Consider the following 19,179-nt stretch of genomic DNA (forward strand, 5'->3'; position numbering starts at 1 on the left):
CAGCTTTGTTATCTGGGTATATTGCAAGATGCTGAGGTTTGATCCCATCATCCAAGTACTGAGCATAGTACCCAGTAGTTTTTCAACCTTTGCCCTCCCCCCTCTAGTAGCCTCCAGTTTTTGTTATTGCCGTCTTTATGTCCATAAGTACCCAGACTTTAGCTCCTACTTAGAAATGAGAACATTTGGTATTTGGTTTTCTCTTCCTGTGTTAATTTGCTTAGGATAATGGCTTCCAGCTGCATCCAAGTTGCTGCAAAAGACATGATTTCATTCATGTTTATGGCTGCATAGTATTTCATGGTGTGTATATACATTTTCTTTGTGCAAACCACCATTGATGGGCAACCAGATTGATTCCATACCTTTGGTATTGTGAATAGTGCTGTGTTAAATATGTGGTATTTTTGTAGAATGATTCAGTTTGTTTTGGATATATACCCAGCAATGAGATTGCTAGATCGAATGGTAGTTCTATTTTAAGTTCTTTGAGAAATTTCCAAACTGCTTTCCGCAGTACCTAATTTGCATTCCCACCAACAGTGTATAAACTTTCCCTTTTCTCTGCAGCTTTGCCAGCATCTGTTGTTTTTTGCCAGCACTTTGGGAGGTCGAGACAGGAGGATCACTTGAGGTCAGGAGTTCGCGACCAGCCTGACCAACATGGCGAAACCTCATCTCTACTAAAAATACAAAAAAAAAAAATTAGCCAGGCATGGTGGCGTGCACCTGTAATCCCAGTTACTCAGGAGGCTGAGGCAGGAGAATTGAACCTGGGAGACAGAGGTTGCAATGAGCTGAGATCCCACCACTGCACTCCAGCCTGGGTGACAGAGGAAGACTCTGTCTAAAAAAAAAAAAAAAAAAAAAAACTTTGGGAGGCCCAGGCAGGATTGCTTGAGCCCAGGAGTTCAAGACCAGCCTGGGCAATGTAACCAGACCCTGTCTCTACAGAAAATTAGCCAGGTGTGCTAGCATGAGTTTGTAGTCCCAGGTACTTGGGAGGCTGAGGCAGGAGAATCCAGGATTTTGAGGCTTCAGTAAGGTACAGTAAGGCTGCTGCACTCCAGCCTGAGCAACTGAGTGAGTGCCTGTCTTAAAAGGAAAAAAGATTTTCTAGATCCTGGAATATATGCAATAACTAAAAATAATAAACATATATGTCCTTTGAGATTTTTATTTTTAATTTTATTTTTTGAGAATGAGTCTTGCCCTGTTGCCCACAATGGAGTGCAGTGGTGTAATCACAGCTAACTGCAGTCTTGACTTCCCAGGCTCAGGTGATCCTCCCATCTCAGCCCTCAAGTAGCTAAGACCATAGGCATGTGCCGTGCCTAATTTTTAAATTTTTTTGTAGAGATAGGGCCTTGCTATATTGCCCAGGCTGATCTCAAACTCTTGGGCTCAAGCAGTCCTCCCTCTGTGGCCTCCCAAAGTGCTGGGATTATAGGCGTGAACCACTGCACCTGGCCCTGAGATATATTTGAATAAATTGTAAAAGTCTGTTAATTGTGGTTATCGGAGGGATGTGGATATTCCCTGGGACAAGAAAAAGGGACTGACCTTTTACTTTATACTTGATACCCTTATTTCGCATAATGCCAGGATGTCTGTTTTTTATGATTGTTCAGGATAATTATATATTTATTCATGTATTATTGTTTAGGGTGGTTATATCTCATTTAGCTATTTCTTTCTTGATAGATAATTAGGTAATGTTGCAGTATATATTTAAATACATGTATCCTGAAACACCGTGGGAATATTTTTACTGGGGAAGATAAATACCTTGAAATAATTATTGGGTCATAGAATATAAACACTGAAAACTTTGCGATAACTTAATATAAGAAAATATTTTGATTCTCAACAAGTGTATGAGACTTCCTTTTCCCACAAGATCCTGGCCAACATAGAATGTTAACAGATTTTTTAAAGTATTACCAATCTAATAACACTTAAAGTATATTTGACTTGAGTCCTGTGTATATTGTTTGTCTGTATGACAGTTGTTTGTGTTATATGACAAAAAATTAACCAAGAAATATTAGACTCACCTGATTACCACTAAAGATGACTTGTGTTCTAAGCCTGTTTAGGTTTATAAGTCAAAAGAAAATTTCTTTAAAAAAATTTTGTTTAATGGTTTATCGAGATATAATTCAAAAGCCATACAATTTACCCATTTAAAGTATAAAATGATTTTTGTATATTCACAAAGTTCTGCGGCCGTGATAATCTATTTAAAAATATTGCCAGGCACTGTGGCTCAAGCCTGTAATCCCAGCACTTTGGGAGGCCGAGACCGGCGGATCACGAGGTCAGGAGATCGAGACCATCCTGGCTAACATGGTGAAACCCCGTCTCTACTAAAAAATACAAAAAACGAGCCGGGCGAGGTGGCGGGCGCCTGTAGTCCCAGCTACTCGGGAGGCTGAGGCAGGAGAATGGCATAAACCCGGGAGGCGGAGCTTGCAGTGAGCTGAGATCCGGCCACTGCACTCCAGCCTGGGTGACATTTTTTTTTTCACCCCGAAAAGAAACACTAAACCCGTTAGCAGTCACTTCCCATTCCTCTCATCCCTATGTAACCACCCATTTGCTCTCCGTCTCTATAGATTTGCCTATTCTCTGGCATTTCATATAAATGAAATCATACAATATGTGTTTGTGACTGACTTCTTTTACTTAGCATAATGTTTCCAGACTCTATCCACATTGTACCCTGTGTCAGTCCTTCATGCCTTCTTATGGCTCAATAATATTTCATTGGATGTATATGCCACATTTTGTTTACACATTTATCAGCTGATGGACATTTGTGTTGTTTCTACTTTTTAGCTATTATGAACATTGCTGCTGTGAACATTCATGTTCAAGGTTTTGTGTGGACATATGATTTCATTTATGCCTCTAGTAACCATTTAAGAGACTGGCAGAATGTTTTTCAAAATGGCTACACCATTGTACTTTCCCTTGAGCATGAGGGTCCTGTTTTTTTCACATCGCTGCCAAACTTGTTTATTATTTGTCTTTTTTATTGTAGCCATCCTAATGGGTATGAAATGGTGTCTCATTTTGGGTTTTATTTGCATTTCCCTTCTATCCTAGTAATGTGAAGCGTTTTTGTGTGTGATTGTTGGCTTTTATGTATCTTTGTGGAGAAAGGATTTGCTTTTATAAATAGTTTTACATACAATTCATAGTTAAATACCAATGACCTGAGACAAGAAAAATTACAAAGATTTTTGAACAGTGCTCTAGTAATAGAAATCGGGCAGAAAAGAGAAAGTAGCCAAGATTATTTCCTCTAGAGATGGGAAGATGTACAAGTTCTCCAAGGATCTATGACACAACAGGAGAAAGAAGTGGAGATAACAAGAATAAAACTGAATGCTCTAGGGACACAAAAGGGAAATATTGAAGATAGGTAAGCTATCTTCAGTATCTTCTTCGTTTTTAACTTTATTCCTAGGTAAGCTATCTTCAGTATAAGATAGACTACGTAAGATAGGTAAGCTGTCTTCAGTATAAGGTAGCCTAGGTAAGCTATCTTCAAAATAAGGTAGACTAAATGAAAGGATTGTAATATCAAGAAATGTGATAGTAGCAAGTCCCTGGATGTGGCCTTTTATATCACTAAATGAAAACCATACTTATAAGTTGTATATAGTGTTGTAAAGAAAGTTGCCTGTTTTAGGTATTTCAAAATTGGTAACTTTGGTTTAACATTTAGAAAATATTGTTCATAAGGTTTTTAAACTTTTTGTTTAGAAAATTTAAAATACTTGGCCGGTGCCAACGTGTTGGCTCATGCCTGTAATCCTAGCACTTTGGGAGGCCAAGGCGGGCGGATCACCTGAGGTCAGGAGTTTGAGACCAGCCTGGCCAACATGGTGAAACCCTATTTCTACTAAAAATATAAAAATTAGCCAGACGTTGTGGTGCACACCTGTAATCCCGCTACTCGGGAGAGTGCAGCAAGAGAATTGCTTGAACCTGGGAGGCAGAGGTTGCAGTGAGCCGAGATCTTGCCACTGCACTCCAGGCTGGGCAACAGAGCAAGACTTCATCTCAAAAATAAAAATAGGCCGGGCGCGGTGGCTCAAGCCTGTAATCCCAGCACTTTGGGAGGCCGAGACGGGCGGATCACAAGGTCAGGAGATCGAGACCATCCTGGCTAACACGGTGAAACCCCGTCTCTACTAAAAAATACAAAAAACTAGCCGGGCGAGGTGGCAGGCGCCTGTAGTCCCAGCTACTCGGGAGGCTGAGGCAGGAGAATGGCGTAAACCCGAAAGGCGGAGCTTGCAGTGAGCCGAGATCTGGCCATTGCACTCCAGTTTGGGCGACAAAGCGAGACTCCGTCTCTTAAAAAAAAATAAAATAAAATAAAAATAAAAATAAAATAAAATACTTATATGGAAAAGTATAAAGGACAATATATTAAACAGCTGTGTTTAGTTACCTACAATGAACAAATACTATTTTTTTGTTATATTTGCTTCATATTATACATAGAAGTACAAATTTAGGTTCCTCTGCCAGTCCCATTCCTCTGCTGAACACCCGTCATCCCATCTTGTCCCCAAAAAGGCAGTCACTATGATAAGTGTGAGGTACCTTCAATCATATTTTTATATTTTATTATATATATATGTGTTCCATAAGCCAGTGTTTTTGTTTTTTTAATTTGTAAGGTGATATGATACTATATGTATGTAATGGTCAGCATCTCATCCTTTGTATTCAAAATTATGATTTCAAGGTGTATGTATTTATATGTTGATACATACAGATCTATTTCATTCAATGCTATTATCGAGTATTCCAGCTTCTTAATATACCACAGTTTTTCTCCATCGATGAGCATTTAGGTTATATTCGGATTTTTTTGTTATGACAAACAGTGATGTAATAAGAACATTCTTGTATTAGTCTCTTTGTACACATATAACAAGATGTCACAAACCTGAAAGTGGAATTCCTGGGACAGGGAGTATCATTTGAAGAGACTGTCCTTTCCCCAGTGTATGTTCTTGGCACCTTTGTCAAAAATGAGTTAACTGTAGAAGTATGGAATTATTTCATGGTTCTTTATTCTGTTTCATTGGTCTGTATGTCTGTTTTTATTCCAGTACCATGCTGTTTTGGTTACTATAACTTTGTAGTATAATTTGAAGTGAGGTAATGTGATTCTTCCAGTTTTGTTCACTTTGCTTAGAATGGCTTTGGCTATTCTGGGCCTTCGGTAGTTCCATATAAAGTTTAGGATTATTTTTCTATTTCTGTGAGGAATGTCTTTGGTATTTTCATAGGGATTGCATTGAGTGTGTAGATTGCTTTGGGTAGTATGGACATTTTAGCAATATTGATTCTTCCAGTGTCTTCCCATTTTTTCATGTGTTCTCTCCTATTTCTTGTATCAGTGTTTTATAGTTTTCATTGTAGAAATCTTTCACTTCTTTGTTTTTAAGTTTATTCCTAGGTATTTTATTTGTAGCTATTGTAAATGGAGTTACTTTCTTGATTTTTGTTTCGGATTGTTTGCTGTTGGCATGTAGAAATGCTGCTGACTTTTGTATATTAATTTTGTATCCTGCAACTTTACTGAATTTGTCAGTTACAATTTTTTTTTTGGTGGAGTCTTTAGACTTTTTCAAATATAAGATCATATTATCCACAAACAAGAATAATTTGACTTATTCTTTCCAATTTGGATGCTCTTTATTTTTTTCTCTTATCCAATTGCTCTAGCTAGGACTTCCAGTAGTATGTCGAATAACAGTGGTGAAAGTGGGCATCCTTGTCTTGTTCCAGGTCTTAGAAGAAAGACTTTCAGGTTTTTTTCATTAATTATGATTCTAGCTGTGGGTCTGTTGTCTGACTGATGAAAAGTCTGAAACAGTACCTAAAACTACTAAATAAATTTTAACATCTATGGGATGATTTTAGTTCTGTGAGAACAGCTTATCTATTTTGGTTTACTCATTGAGTAGAGTAGTGTCTAATACTGAATAAATGTACTGTAAGTATTTTTGAAAGAATGAGTGTTTGGGTTTACCATACCCTGGGGTTTGTAAACAAATGTCTGTTGATTGGCATTAATCCTGATGGCATCCAAGGTAAAGGAATGGCAAAGGGAAAAGATAGGGCAATACTGACTGATGCTTCAAAATCATGCCCCAGTTGTGCTATAATCAAGCAAGAAATGTTTATGGAATGGAAAGATTAAGGAAAAGATATGTTCTTATTTTAGCCAGTTTAGGAATAAAACTAATACCAGAAACTTTAACTTTCACCAGTACAAATAGTTTCAATGGAATATGTTGAAAGTAAAGGGACATCACTAGAGTAAATGCTAGACCTTCCCTCCCTTTTTATTTTTAGCAGCAACAAAGCAGAACTAAGTTCTACAAGTGATAAAAGAGGATGATCCATTCAATTTCTGTGTAGACAGGAAGAATAATACTTTTTACATATTGGTACAGTTTGGAAAAACACTTCCACTTACTCTCATTTCATCTTCATACAGCTTGATGAGGTTGAATACTATAGGAAGCAGTATTAGCTCAGGTTGATACTTAAATTACTGTGTTTAAATTTCAATAAAACAGCTATGGAATCGAGGACATTCTTGGCTCCTAATGAACTCTATTCTTTGCCAACAGTGAAAGTGCTTCTCTGTTGCTTGGTGGGTTTTTTCCCCTTAGAATACTAATAAGGTAATTGATTAACTTTCATTTTTATTTTGATTTGATTGGGACAGCAATTTAGCAGTAAAAGATGTCACCTTTATAAATCCTGTGGTTTCTGGTTCTTGGCCAGTTAAATTCAGCCTGACCAGGAGGCGTGCTTAATTCTAAAATTGCTTTTACCTTCTGAAGTTTTTGTGGTATAGACATCCTCTTTTTTCTACTTTAATGAAAGCATGTTATAAGCAGATCATAGCAATCTTTTTTCTTTAAAACAATATTGTAATTAGGCCAGGGGCAGTGACTCATGCCTGTAATCCCAGCACTTTGGGAGGCTGAGGCAGGTGGATCACTTGAGGTGAGGAGTTTGAGACCAGCCTGACGAACATAGTAAAACCCGTCTTTACTAACAATACAAAAAAATTAGCTGGGCATGCTGACACATGCCTGTAATCCCAGCTACTCTGGAAGCTGAGGCATAAGACTCACTTGAACCTGTGAGGCGGAGTTTGCAGTGATCCTAGGTCGCATCATTGCACCAGCCTGCGTGATAGGGCAAGACCCTGTCTCAAAAAAAAGGCTGGGCGCAGTGGCTCATGCCTGTAATCCCAGCACTTTGGGAGGCGGAGGTGGGCGGATCATGAGGTCAGGAGATCGAGACCATCCTGGCTAACACAGTGAAACCCCGTCTCTACTAAAAATACAAAAAAAAAAAAAAAAAAAAAATAGTCGGGCGTGATGGCAGACGCCTATAGTCCCAGCTACTCGGGAGTCTGAGACAGGAGAATGGCGTGAACCTGGGAGGCGGAGCTTGCAGTGAGCCGAGAGATCGCGCCACTGCACTCCAGCCTGGGCAACAGAGCAAGACTCCATCTCAAAAAAAGAAAAAAAATGTAATTGATATAATAGTGCCAAAAAAGAACTTGGCGTTAAGTTAAATCATAAAATCAGAAAGCTATGTATTTAAATTTGTATTCAGAATCTGTATATTGGCATGTGTATTCTGTGCCAGTTTATTTAAGATGTTACTGTATCATGAAATTTACTTAAAGCATGTAATATTCTGCACTGTAAAACAAATTACCAAATTAATGTTCTAGCTCAAAGAATTAAACATATAACAATTTCGATGACCACCTAAATTTTAGAACAACTATTTTTTTAAAAGACTTTTTAACTATGGAAAATTTTATATATATATATTTTTTCCCTTTGAGATGGAGTATCACTCTGTCACCCAGACTGGAGTGCAGTGGCACAGTCTTGGCTCACTACAGCCTCTGCCTCCTGGGTTCAAGTGGTTCTCCTGCCTCAGGCTCCCTAGTAGCCAGGATGACAGGAGCCTGCCACCATGCCTGGCTAATTATTGTATTAATAGAGATGGGGTTTCACCATGTTGGCCAGGCTGGTCTGGAACTCCAGACCTCAGGTGATCTGCCTGCCTTGGCCTCCCAAAATGCTGGGATCACAGGCATGAGCCACCATGTCCGGCCAACTATGGAAAAGTTTAAACATACACAAAAGTAGAGTAGTATGTGAATCATCGTGAGCTCATTAACAAAAGATAATTTCAATTCACTTTAAAAATTGATGTGAAAATTTGGACTCATAAATTTTGTTTTGGTCTAAAGTTTCCTTGGCAAATATTCACATGATTCCATTGACTCTGGCTCCTTTTTAAGGTAAGATGCTTTTTTATTTTTTTGAGAGAAAAATTATTGCTCTGACAAGCTAAACAAAGATATTTAATTTTAGATTTTGGAGGGAAGGCATAAACCTAGTTTATTACAAAAATACCTCTTTTTAGTTTTCCTCGTCTTAAGATATGAGACAACGTCCCTCCCTTTCACAGGTTGTACTTGCATATGGTATTTACGTAAAGAAATCTTGTTTTAACCCCTAAATATACATCCAATTTTCTCTGCACCTTAAGGAGGGGTGGGGGTGTGTGTGTGTCTGTGTGTGTGTGTGTGTGCATGCATGCACGCACACCTGCCTGTATGAATTTTCATGGTTTTAAAAATATAGACATAAATACAAATACATTTATTTCCCCACTCTTCATACATAAGATATACTGTATATATCATTCTGTATTTTGTTTTTAATGTTTATGTAGGCCATTGTGGAAATTTTGTTTCCATACATAATTTTTTTTTGTATCTATAACTACAGACAGTTCCATTGTATAGATGTACTATAGTTTATTTAACCAGTGATGTGTTTATGAACATTCAGGTTCTTTCTGGACTTTTAATGTACGATTAGTACTGTAGTGAATAATGTTGCAAATACATTATTCTTATATGTTGCAGGCATATCTGTGAGATAGATTCCCAGAAGTATGCTTGAGTAGATCAAAGAGAAATTTGCATTTGTGACTTTGATAGATACAAATTTTGCTTCATGGGTCTTGCTTAATTATGAGATGTCTGTTTATCTATAGCTTCGTACCAGTAGAATATGTTATCAAATTTTTGGATTTTTGCCAATCTGATAAATGAAAAATATCTTCACAAATTTGGATTTGCTTTCCTCTGAGAGTGAATACATTTTCATATGTATGAAGGCCATTTCCACTTCTCTTTCTGTGACCTCTCATATCTTTTTCCCTTTTTCTCTTGGGTTATTGGTCTTGATCTCAATTTTTCAGGAGCTCTTTGTGTAGCAGGAAGCTAACATACCTGCTAAATGAGTTGCAAATGTCTTTTTCACCGTTTGTACTCTTTTTACTTCACTTTTAATGTGTTTGTTTTGCCATCCAAAAGGTTTTTTTCAGTTTTATGTAGGTGAATTTAATATTTTTTTCCTTTATGACTTGTAGATTTTGCATCAGAGTTGTAAAAGCCTTTTTCATTTGAAGGTTTGAAGGTGCCATGCTTTCTTCTAATTCTTTTATGGTTTGTTTCACTCTCCTACCCTTCCTCCTTCCAGCATTTAAATATTTGATCTATTTGTAGTTTATTCTGGTATACAATATGAAGTATGGATGAACCTTTTTTTCTAGATTAGTTCCAGTTGTCCCAGCATCAGTTATTTAAAAGTTCATCTTTACCCCATTTCAGATGTTGCCTTTATCTTATTCGCACTTCCTTTATGTGTTAGGGTCTACTTTGGTCTTTCTCTTTTGTTCCATTGATGTCTTCATCTGTTGCACAGGTACTATCATGAAAGAACAAATGGTGTAAAAATTCAGCCTACAAAAGTGGAATTAAGAAGGACCGATAGATGGCTTGCCTTGGTAATAGAGCAGAAAACCAAATTTTTGCCTGTTGATGAAATATATATACAACTTAGGATCAGCATATGTAGAGAAGCATGAGGGAGCATAGTCATATTTGAAGTGCATTCCTGGAGTGCCTGAGGGAAATTACCAAAGAAGCTGAAGGATAGATAGCTCTAAGTCATTGGTGGCCTTTTATGAAACATTATGGAATTTGAATTTTGTCTCATCAATAATGAGAAAATTTTAAGCAGACTAGTGAAATGTAAGAGTATATTTTAGAATGGGTTAAATGCTGAGTTCAGTGCACTCAGCGTGGGCTTCAAATTGCACAAACCCTGTGAAATTTTGTTTCAGAGAGCACATTTGAGGCTTTCATTAGTTTCTCAGAAGTCTTTCTCCTCCTCCCATCCACCCACCCACCCACACACACACACACACACACACGGGTGTGCATGCACATGCATGCGCAAAAGTTAAGAATCCCTTCTTAAAAGTAAAAAATTAAAAACAAAGATAAAAAAGAAAAAGAAAAAAAGAATGTCTTCTTTAGAAAGATTTCTATGGTAACATAGGATAGGATACATTGGATGGGGTTTAAAACTAAAAATCGGTCACCAGTCAGGAAATTTTGGCATTAGGCAGAAGACGAGTGGCACAAGGAAAAGTGAGCTTTCACTTCAGTTCATTATTTCTGAAAGGTTACAACCAGTTCTCATTGTTTGTAGTAGTTATGTTCTATAAATTCACTACAAACAATTAGTGAACACTGAACCTTGCTCCTAGGGGAAATACAAGGATTATTATTATTTAAATGAGAAAAAAAAAAAAAAACTCTGTATATTGGCCTCTAGGTTGTTTCTTCCATTACAAAAGGTTGAGACCTATGGGCTTAAAAGTGTGCTTGCAGCAAACTAAATTTTTTGTACATCTAATTGTTTTAAACATAATCCTGATAAGCAGATTTTTAGCCACTGAGAGCCTGCCTACTTTGCAGTTCCCACAAAACTATTTTGTACTCAACATCTATTAGGTATAGATAAGATCAAATCCCAGGGCTGTAAAGATTCCAAGCTGCTGTTGCCCTTTGGAGCTCTTCGATACATAGACTCCCTCCTGGGTTGTCTAGCATTGTCAGCTAGACATATAAGCTCCCTGTCCTATTCCCCTCTCCCCTGAGAGTCCCCTACCCCTCCTCTTCTGGACGATAGCCACTCCGCCTCAGCTTCTGGCCAGTCCTATTTGGGTAGTGGCCACTCTGCCTTAGCCTCTGGACAGTATGCTTTAAGCACATCCTCTGCATGTAGACCTGTCAGTGTCACCCATTAAAGCTATGCATGCTACTGCCACCTCATGGTCATATATTTTTCCTTCATCAGACCCCAAATCCCTCAAATTGAAAATACAGTTAGGTTCCTACCAGCCTCTAGTCACATTTTCATCAATCAGTCAATACATAACCTTGTTTTGTGTGTGTTTCTGTTTAAAGACATATTGTTGATTCATTAACATTGAACTCATGGCTGACATTACTATACCTCATGCCCGAAGGAAGCTGGCCTAACACATGTACTTAGTCTACCAGGGACATTACAGCCTTCTTATGCTTACCAGCCCTAAACAGCACTTGAGAACTATGCTTAGAGATTATTTTAAACAGTAGAATCATCAACAAAAAGCACAAAAGTGAGAAAAAAGTGGCACCAAATAGGCTCTGCCCAGGATACTTGTTTATAGTATGAAAATTGAAACAAGAAGGCGAGAGAGAGCTTCACTGTTCCACCTCAGTTGGAGAGGTGCATGCGTTAGATGACTCAAATATCTCACTGCTCTGTGCATGCCTATGAAAGCACTGCGAGTATTGACTTTAGAGTTACAAATAAATTTTAGCAAGTAGAGAAATTTGCAAGTATGGACTCCACAAGCAATGAGGATCAACTGTACCAATCCAGTCTCCTCTTTAATATTTACAATGATAAGCCCACTCCCTCGTGACAAACTTTTACTTTGCTGGATAGGTAAAAGTTTAGGTTTTGTTTGTTTGTGGTAATGTCTCACTCTATCACCCAGGGTGGAATGCAGTGGTATGATTTTGGCTCGCCGCAACTTCCGCCTTCTGGGTTCAAGTGATTATTGTGCCTCAGCCACCTGAGTAGCTGGGATTATAGGCACCCGCCACTACACCTTGCTACTTTTTATGTTTTTTTGTAGAGATAATGTTTCACCATGTTGGCCAAGCTGGTCTCGAACTCCTGACCTCAAATGATCCGCTCACCTCAGCCTCGCAAAGTGTTGGGATTACAGGTGTCAGCCACCGCACGCAACCTGGATAGTTTTAATGGTTATATTGCACTACCTGCTGCATCCTGTTATTTCTGGTCATAGATCCTAATTAGACTTTCTGGACTCTTCCCCCTTCAATATATTATTTGAATTCAGCTGTCTTATATTTACCTTTACCCCCATTTTTTCCCCTCTAGCATAAATATTACCAGATTCTTTGGAAACTTTTGGTTTGCTAAGCACCTTAATTTAAACAAATGGAGCTTATTGTTAGAAACTAACACTTCCCCTTCTTCTTACACCTCCTCCCAATAAAAACTGTATCCTCTGTACTTACACTGCCTCACTTTAATCTACACCTTCAGTTCCAACTTATTCAGATTTGCCTGTGGGGGATGAGGCAAGGCAAAGGCTAGAGATATGGATAACTTTAAATATACAGAAAGATTGCTTTCTTTTTCCCTTTCCCTTTCCCTCCCCCTCCTTCCCATGTAATCTCTGCTTCTTTCGTATGTTAGCTTCATTCTGTAACAGATTTTCTCAGTGTGTGGAGAGTATGTCCACTGAGGGCTCCAGATTTGTATCTTCTACAAATCTACAAAACTACAGTAGAAACAAGGACTTTTCTCGGTCAGTGTCCATGTATCAATTTAGGGAAGAACTCAGCTGCTGTTTGGGTCGTATATATAGCCCTGGACCAGTTGCCCTTGCCAGGGGTATGGGAAACTGATTAGCCAGCTTCTGTCATCTGTAGTGACATAAAAGTTGTGACCCTTGATTGATAGCTTTTCTAGTACTATGTGGATTTCTAGAGAAGGGAATATTCCCAGAGGAAACAGGGCCACCAAACAACAAATATCAAGTATACACATTACATTTTTTTCTTCCCGCTATGTTTAGGGCCAGTAAGATGTCTCTTAAGGACAGTCAGTGTGATTGACGGGTTATATAGTTTTCAGTTCTGAACAATATTGGATCAAAATTGAGTTTGCTTTTAATATTGACATCTGTTATTTCTCAGTGATGGATATACTGTGTTGGTGGGTGTATTGTAGCAGATACTGTTATTTTTTCTTTTTATGTGTTTAAAATATTTCATAATTTTAATGAAAATTAATTTTGCTTTAAGTTGGTGAATAATAACACATATTTGGGTTATAATTTCCCTTTAGTATTAAGTTAGCTGTAGAAATGGTGTTGTGTCTGACCTAGTGACCCATTTGACTTTTTAAAGGTGAATTACTAAAGTTTTTTAATGATACGAAAAAATGTAATTTGCTCCCTTTACCTCTTATCAATATATTTATGATACCATAGGTACCTGCAAGGTGTGGAGTTACAGTCCGAGACAGTCTAAAGAAAGCACTGATGATGAGAGGTCTAATCCCAGAGTGCTGTGCTGTTTACAGAATTCAGGATGGGTATGGTTTGTATGTGACGTGAAATTTTGTTTAAAAAGAAAATCACACATTAAATTTTGAAGTTTTCTTAGGATCTTTACCCAAACCTAGGGAATTTAAAGTCTACTTTAAGAAAAAGTATTAAATTAATACTGAGCCTGAAGAAATTTTGTAGGCCATATGAGAAGTTAAATTAAATAATTTTATATGACTGTAGTGTTTGTTACTTTGATCAAATGATTTTATTTGGAATTTGAGATTCTTACAATTTTTGAACCATTCAGAGTGTGATTTATTTGGATAATGGCCTCTTACCCCCCTCCCATTTTTAATACAAATACATAGTTTCACAAAAGGTGTATCAAAATTAACATTTTATGTTGACCTACTTTTCTTTCAGAAAGTATCTAACATTGTTCCAAGACCCTCACATTTTGAATCCTCTTTTAAAAAAAAAAAAAAAAGAAATCATTTTGGGGGCATGTTGTCCCTGTCTCTTGAGTACTCTTTTTCCGTGAATGGATAGATAAGTCCGTACCTGTGAATTTTTTTTTTTTTTTTTTTGGGGGGACCCCAGGAACAATCCATTTTCTGCTGTTGTAGGTCTTTTCTGGAGCTGACTTGAAGAAAAGAGTACATCTCTTTACCCTGCTGTTTGTCCAAGAGTGATACATTTATTTGGGGTAAACTTAAAATTAATTTATTGCCATTTAAATTTCTAACGATGGAATACTAGGGAGCCAAACCTCCCTCACTGTTACTAGCCCCTCGATAACCAATTTTTATATCTTCAGCATGAGGTATATGAATATTTTTAGGTGTAATAACCAAGAAAGGCTTGTGTCTACATTTTTCAGAGAGAAGAAACCAATTGGCTGGGACACTGATATTTCCTGGCTTACTGGAGAAGAATTGCATGTGGAAGTGTTGGAGAATGTTCCACTTACAACACACAACTTTGTATGTATCTTTACATTTTTTTTGAAATGTCAAAAATGTTCAAATTTTATTGAATGAATTTTTATTTAAGGAATGTGAAATATGGATGAGTAATTTTGGAACTGACATTTTACCTGAGTTGAAATCAGTTGTTTTCTTTAAAAACTTATATTTAAACAAGAGTTTAATTTTAATCTTTATACTCTTTTTAATTTAAAAAAGTAATATGTATGCATTGTTAAAAGAAAATTTTGAATAGTGCAAAAGTATGTAAAGTAAAAAAAGTGAAAATACCCTCCTAGAGGCCAACATTTGTTTAGATTAACAGATTATTGTTCTGTCTTCCAAACTTTTTTCTGTGTATACAAACATGTGCTTGTACCTGTAAGCCCAAAATTTTTTCCTTTCTTTTTTTTCTCCCTTTCTTTCATTACTTTCTTTTCTTTTCCCTTTCTTAAATCAAAAATGGAGCCATACTATGTGATAGTCTTTGCTTTTTTTTTTAATTCAACAGGATGTCATGGACATCTTTTCATGTCAGTATACCTGGCTTTATTTTAGTATGGTTATGTAGTAATTCATAAGAATAGGAATTCAGTATATTTAACCATTTCTCTATTGATAGACGTTTAAGTTTTTGTATTTTAAAAAATCTGTTACATACAGGGCTAAAGAGGTCTTTCTGCATATATCTTGACACACTTGTACACACCCTTGTGTTTCTGAAAGATAGGTTAATGGAAATAGAATGGCTGGATATTAAACTCTCCTTGAGGCTTCTTTCTTTGTCTGGTTTTTGCATTTGCTAGAACCTAGCATAAGCCTAAGTGTCACCAGCATAAGGCCCAGAATGTGGGACCTTTCGTCTTAGAGATGAAGATCTACATAGAACTTGAGAACCTAGCCTCTAAAATGGCAGGCAGAAGCCAAAAGTTGTCTGTGAGTCAGGAATACATTTCTTTATTTTTTCTATATATGGAATTTTGGCCAGAGTTTTTTCTAGGTGGATAGTTACTGCTCCCCTTTAGGTGTCAAGTATTTTCCCATGTGTCTTGGTGATTAATCCAGCTGGGCTCTGAAAGCAGATCATTGATTAGATTATTTCATTTGGGGTTTATGCTTTCAAGCCTCCATTAGTAGTGAATAATCAAATCAGATTTATGTTTCTGTAAGGCATTTTTTTTGGACAAGTGTAAGCTACACCTAATGTCAATCAAACTTTACTGTGCAGCAAATATTTTTAACATGTTGAATTTTGAGTGAATAAATTTTAAGATTTTTATTTAAGTTCTTAAGAATACAAATACAGTTGAGCGTACATTTCATAGTGATTACTACTCTGTTTCTTAATAATTCTTCTTAGCTAGCAATTGGATATGAGGAGATAAAAGAAGACTTAAGTTGCTAAGCATGAGAAAATAGCATTAAAATGATGCCTCAGGAAGGTCCTTGCCACAGAAGAATAGTGAAAGCAAACTGCAGATTGATTCCAGAGTATGGAAATTGTCACCACCTAGTTGGATACTTGCCAGTAAATTTTAATTGAGAACTTTCCATTTGCCAATACCATATCTTACCTAGGGATATGACAAATGAATAAGATAGTGTCATTGCCTTAGAGAGAAGATTTAATAAATTTTCATAAACATTCATAATTACTATGTTTGTATAAAGTTTTGTAGATGCACAGAGATTCCTAACCTGGCTTTTGAGGAGTCAGGAAGGTTTCTCAGAGACAGAAATATCTAAGCTTAGGCTTGATGGATGAGGAAATAAGTATCAAGTAAAGAGTACCCTAAACAGAGGGAACAGCAAGAAAGCATGTTACCTTTGAAAGTTTTGAAAGAAGTTCAGAATGGATGATACAAGGTTAAGAGTGGGTTGTTAACAGTACTGTGGGTAGAATAAGAGTTATGGGTAGAATAAGCAGAGTCCAGCTCATGAAAATCCTTGTAAGCCGTATTAAAGATTTGGACTTTTCTGTAAAATAATTAGAAATGTAATAGTTGTAAGCATGAGGAGAAATGTGATTAGATTTGTGTGTTAGAATGATTGCTTTGAGTGCCAGATAGAGAGAAGAGTAAAAAGCTGTGTTCCACTTAGAAAGGAAAAGTGTTCTTGGCTGTCTTGGGTTTTGCTTGGCTATTCAAGGAGTACTGCTTATGCCTCATGGTTTCATAGTCAGTTATAAAAGCAATCCCTTCAGAATTTCTCTATATCCCAAGAGTCCTTGGGAACTGGAAAGTGAGGAAACAAGATTTGAAACATATATTAGGTATCCAGCCCTTCTCCTTTTTCTACAGACACTCAGTGTCTTCCTTCACACAGCCCCACACCTTACAAATTAATGCATGCAAATTGCCAGGACAGTGCCTCTCACTAATTTGCCGTACATATTTATGTATACTCAGATACTAGATTAAGTGTAAGTTATGACCCAAAAGAAAGATGTATCTTCCAGTGCTCATCTTTATTGACAAAGGTATACTTACGGATATAGGCTTATATTGCTTAAAATTTATGATCAAATGCATATCCACATGTTTTCTTTCCTTCAGATGTTTTGGTCACCTCCCTGTTTGGTTTGGTAAATAATGGCCACATAAAAAATTTTAAAGATTTTAAAATTTCTTGTATATTCAGAGACAAATGGAAAAATAACACAACTAGAAATAGGCACTTACCTGTTTTATATCCCCTGGAAAGTGATACATAGGAAAAAAGGTGAAGAAAATAAGAGCCACTTTTAAAACTAAATGTCCTCGAAAAGCCAGAATGTATTATGTATCAGGATGAATTTTTTTTTTTTTTTTTTTTTTTGGGAGACAGAGTCTTGCTCTGTCACCCAGGCTGGAGTGCAGTGGCGTGATCTCAGCTCACTGCAAGCTCCGCCTCCCAGATTCACGCCACTCTCCTGCCTTAGCCTCCCGAGTAGCTGGGACTACAGGTGCCTGCCACCACGTCAGGTTAATTTTTTGTATTTTTTTTTTAGTAGAGACGGGGTTTCGCCGTGTTGGCCAGGATGGTCTCTATCTCCTGACGTCGTGATCCGCCCACCTCAGCCTCCCAAAGTGCTGGGATTACAGGCATGAGCCACTGCGCCAGGCCAGGATGTAATTTTCTTGAAATATTTTCAATAACTTTCTATTCTTAATGGAACAGGATGTGTAAATAAATGTGTATTGAAAATGGAGTTCTGGCTGGGCACAGTGGCTCATGCCTCTAATCCTTTGAGAGGCTGAGGCAGGCAGATCGCTTGAGCCCAAGAGTTCAAGACCAGCCTGGGTAACATGGCAAAACCTCAACTCTACAAACAAATACAAAAATTAGGTGGGCATGGTAGTGTGCGCCAATAACCTTGACTATGCAGCCTGAAGTGTGAGGATAACTTGAGCCTAGGAGGCAAACTTTGTAGTGAGTCATGATGGTGCTACCATACTCCAGCCTGGTCAAAACAGCAATACCCTATCAAAAATAAATAAAATAAAATGAAAAATAGAATTTTGAAATCTATTTAATATATCATTTAAAAATTACATGTAGCAGAATAGATTAGAAAGTTCTAATTCATGTTGTATATTAGGGTAAGTATTGTTGTATGAATACAGTTGTATATGGGATCATAATGTAAAATATATTTCTCACTATTGCTTGTGATTAAAACTCTGAAAAACTGGCCGGACACAGTGGCTCATACCTGTAATCGCAGCACTTTGGGAGGCTAAGGTGGTCAGCTCACAAGGTCAGGAGTTCAAGACCAGCCTGGTCACCATGGTAAAATCCTGTCTCATTTGAAAATCTTGTGAGTTGTAACTGGTTTTATACAAAATATCGAATAGTGGAAATTGTATAATTACAATCATGTAATTAAAAGTATTAACCCCCCCCAATGAAAAAACCTGTCTCTACTAAAAATACAAAAATTAGCCAGGGGTGGTGATGTGCGCCCGTAGTCCTAGCTACTTGGGAGGCTGAGGCAGGAGAATCGCTTGAATCCAGGAGGTGGAGGTTGTAGTGAGCCAAGATCGTGCCACTACACTCCAGCCTGGGTGACAGCGAGACTCTGTCTCAAAAAATAAATATCTGAAAAACTGAAATGAATTAAGAATATAGAGGCTGAGTGTGTTGGCTCATGTCTGTAACACTCTGGGAGGACAAGGCGGGTGGATCACTTGAGGTCAGGAGTTCGAGACCAGCCTGGCCAACATGGTGAAACTCTGTCTCCACCAAAAAATATAAAAGTTAGCCAGGCATGGTGGTGCATGCCTGTAGTCCCCAGCTACTTGGGAGGCTGAGGCAGGAGAATCACTTGAAACCAGGAGGCAGAGGTTGCAGTGGGCCGAGATCCTACCACTGCACTCCAACCTGGGCATCAGCGAGACTCCATCTCAAGAATATAGAGCAAAGAATAAATAATGAAATAGAAGGCACCCATGCTCTTGCCACTCTGAAATAGCCACTGTTAACGTTTTGATATTTATTCTTACGTTTTCTTATTACTATATACACTAAATAAATATATTTTAAGCAATTTCTGCCTTTAGTAGGATAGATTCTCCCTAGCACAGTTCTATGACTGATGTTCTACATCATTTGCCTTTAACATGGAATTCTTACATGTTGCCTTCTAAGTTTCACC

General features: G+C 37.5%; 1 protein-coding gene across 5 annotated transcripts in view; it reads left to right on the forward strand.

Moving 5' to 3' along the window:
• Positions 1-19,179, forward strand: part of BRAF (B-Raf proto-oncogene, serine/threonine kinase) — a 197,250-nt gene that overhangs the window by 106,770 nt on the left and 71,301 nt on the right. For all 5 annotated transcript variants that reach the window (XR_004432742.1, XM_033192268.1, XM_033192265.1 and 2 more), the window contains exons 4-5: positions 13,519-13,622; positions 14,459-14,561. Coding sequence is in view for 4 of the 5 variants with exons in the window: in XM_033192268.1 (XP_033048159.1) it covers positions 13,519-13,622; positions 14,459-14,561 (207 nt within the window). In the remaining variant the exon portion in view is untranslated. The remainder of the gene's footprint in view (positions 1-13,518; positions 13,623-14,458; positions 14,562-19,179) is intronic.

Source organism: Trachypithecus francoisi, unplaced genomic scaffold (assembly GCF_009764315.1).
Source record: "Trachypithecus francoisi isolate TF-2019V2 unplaced genomic scaffold, Tfra_2.0 Lachesis_group4, whole genome shotgun sequence".
In the NCBI taxonomy this organism is placed as follows: domain Eukaryota; kingdom Metazoa; phylum Chordata; class Mammalia; order Primates; family Cercopithecidae; genus Trachypithecus; species Trachypithecus francoisi.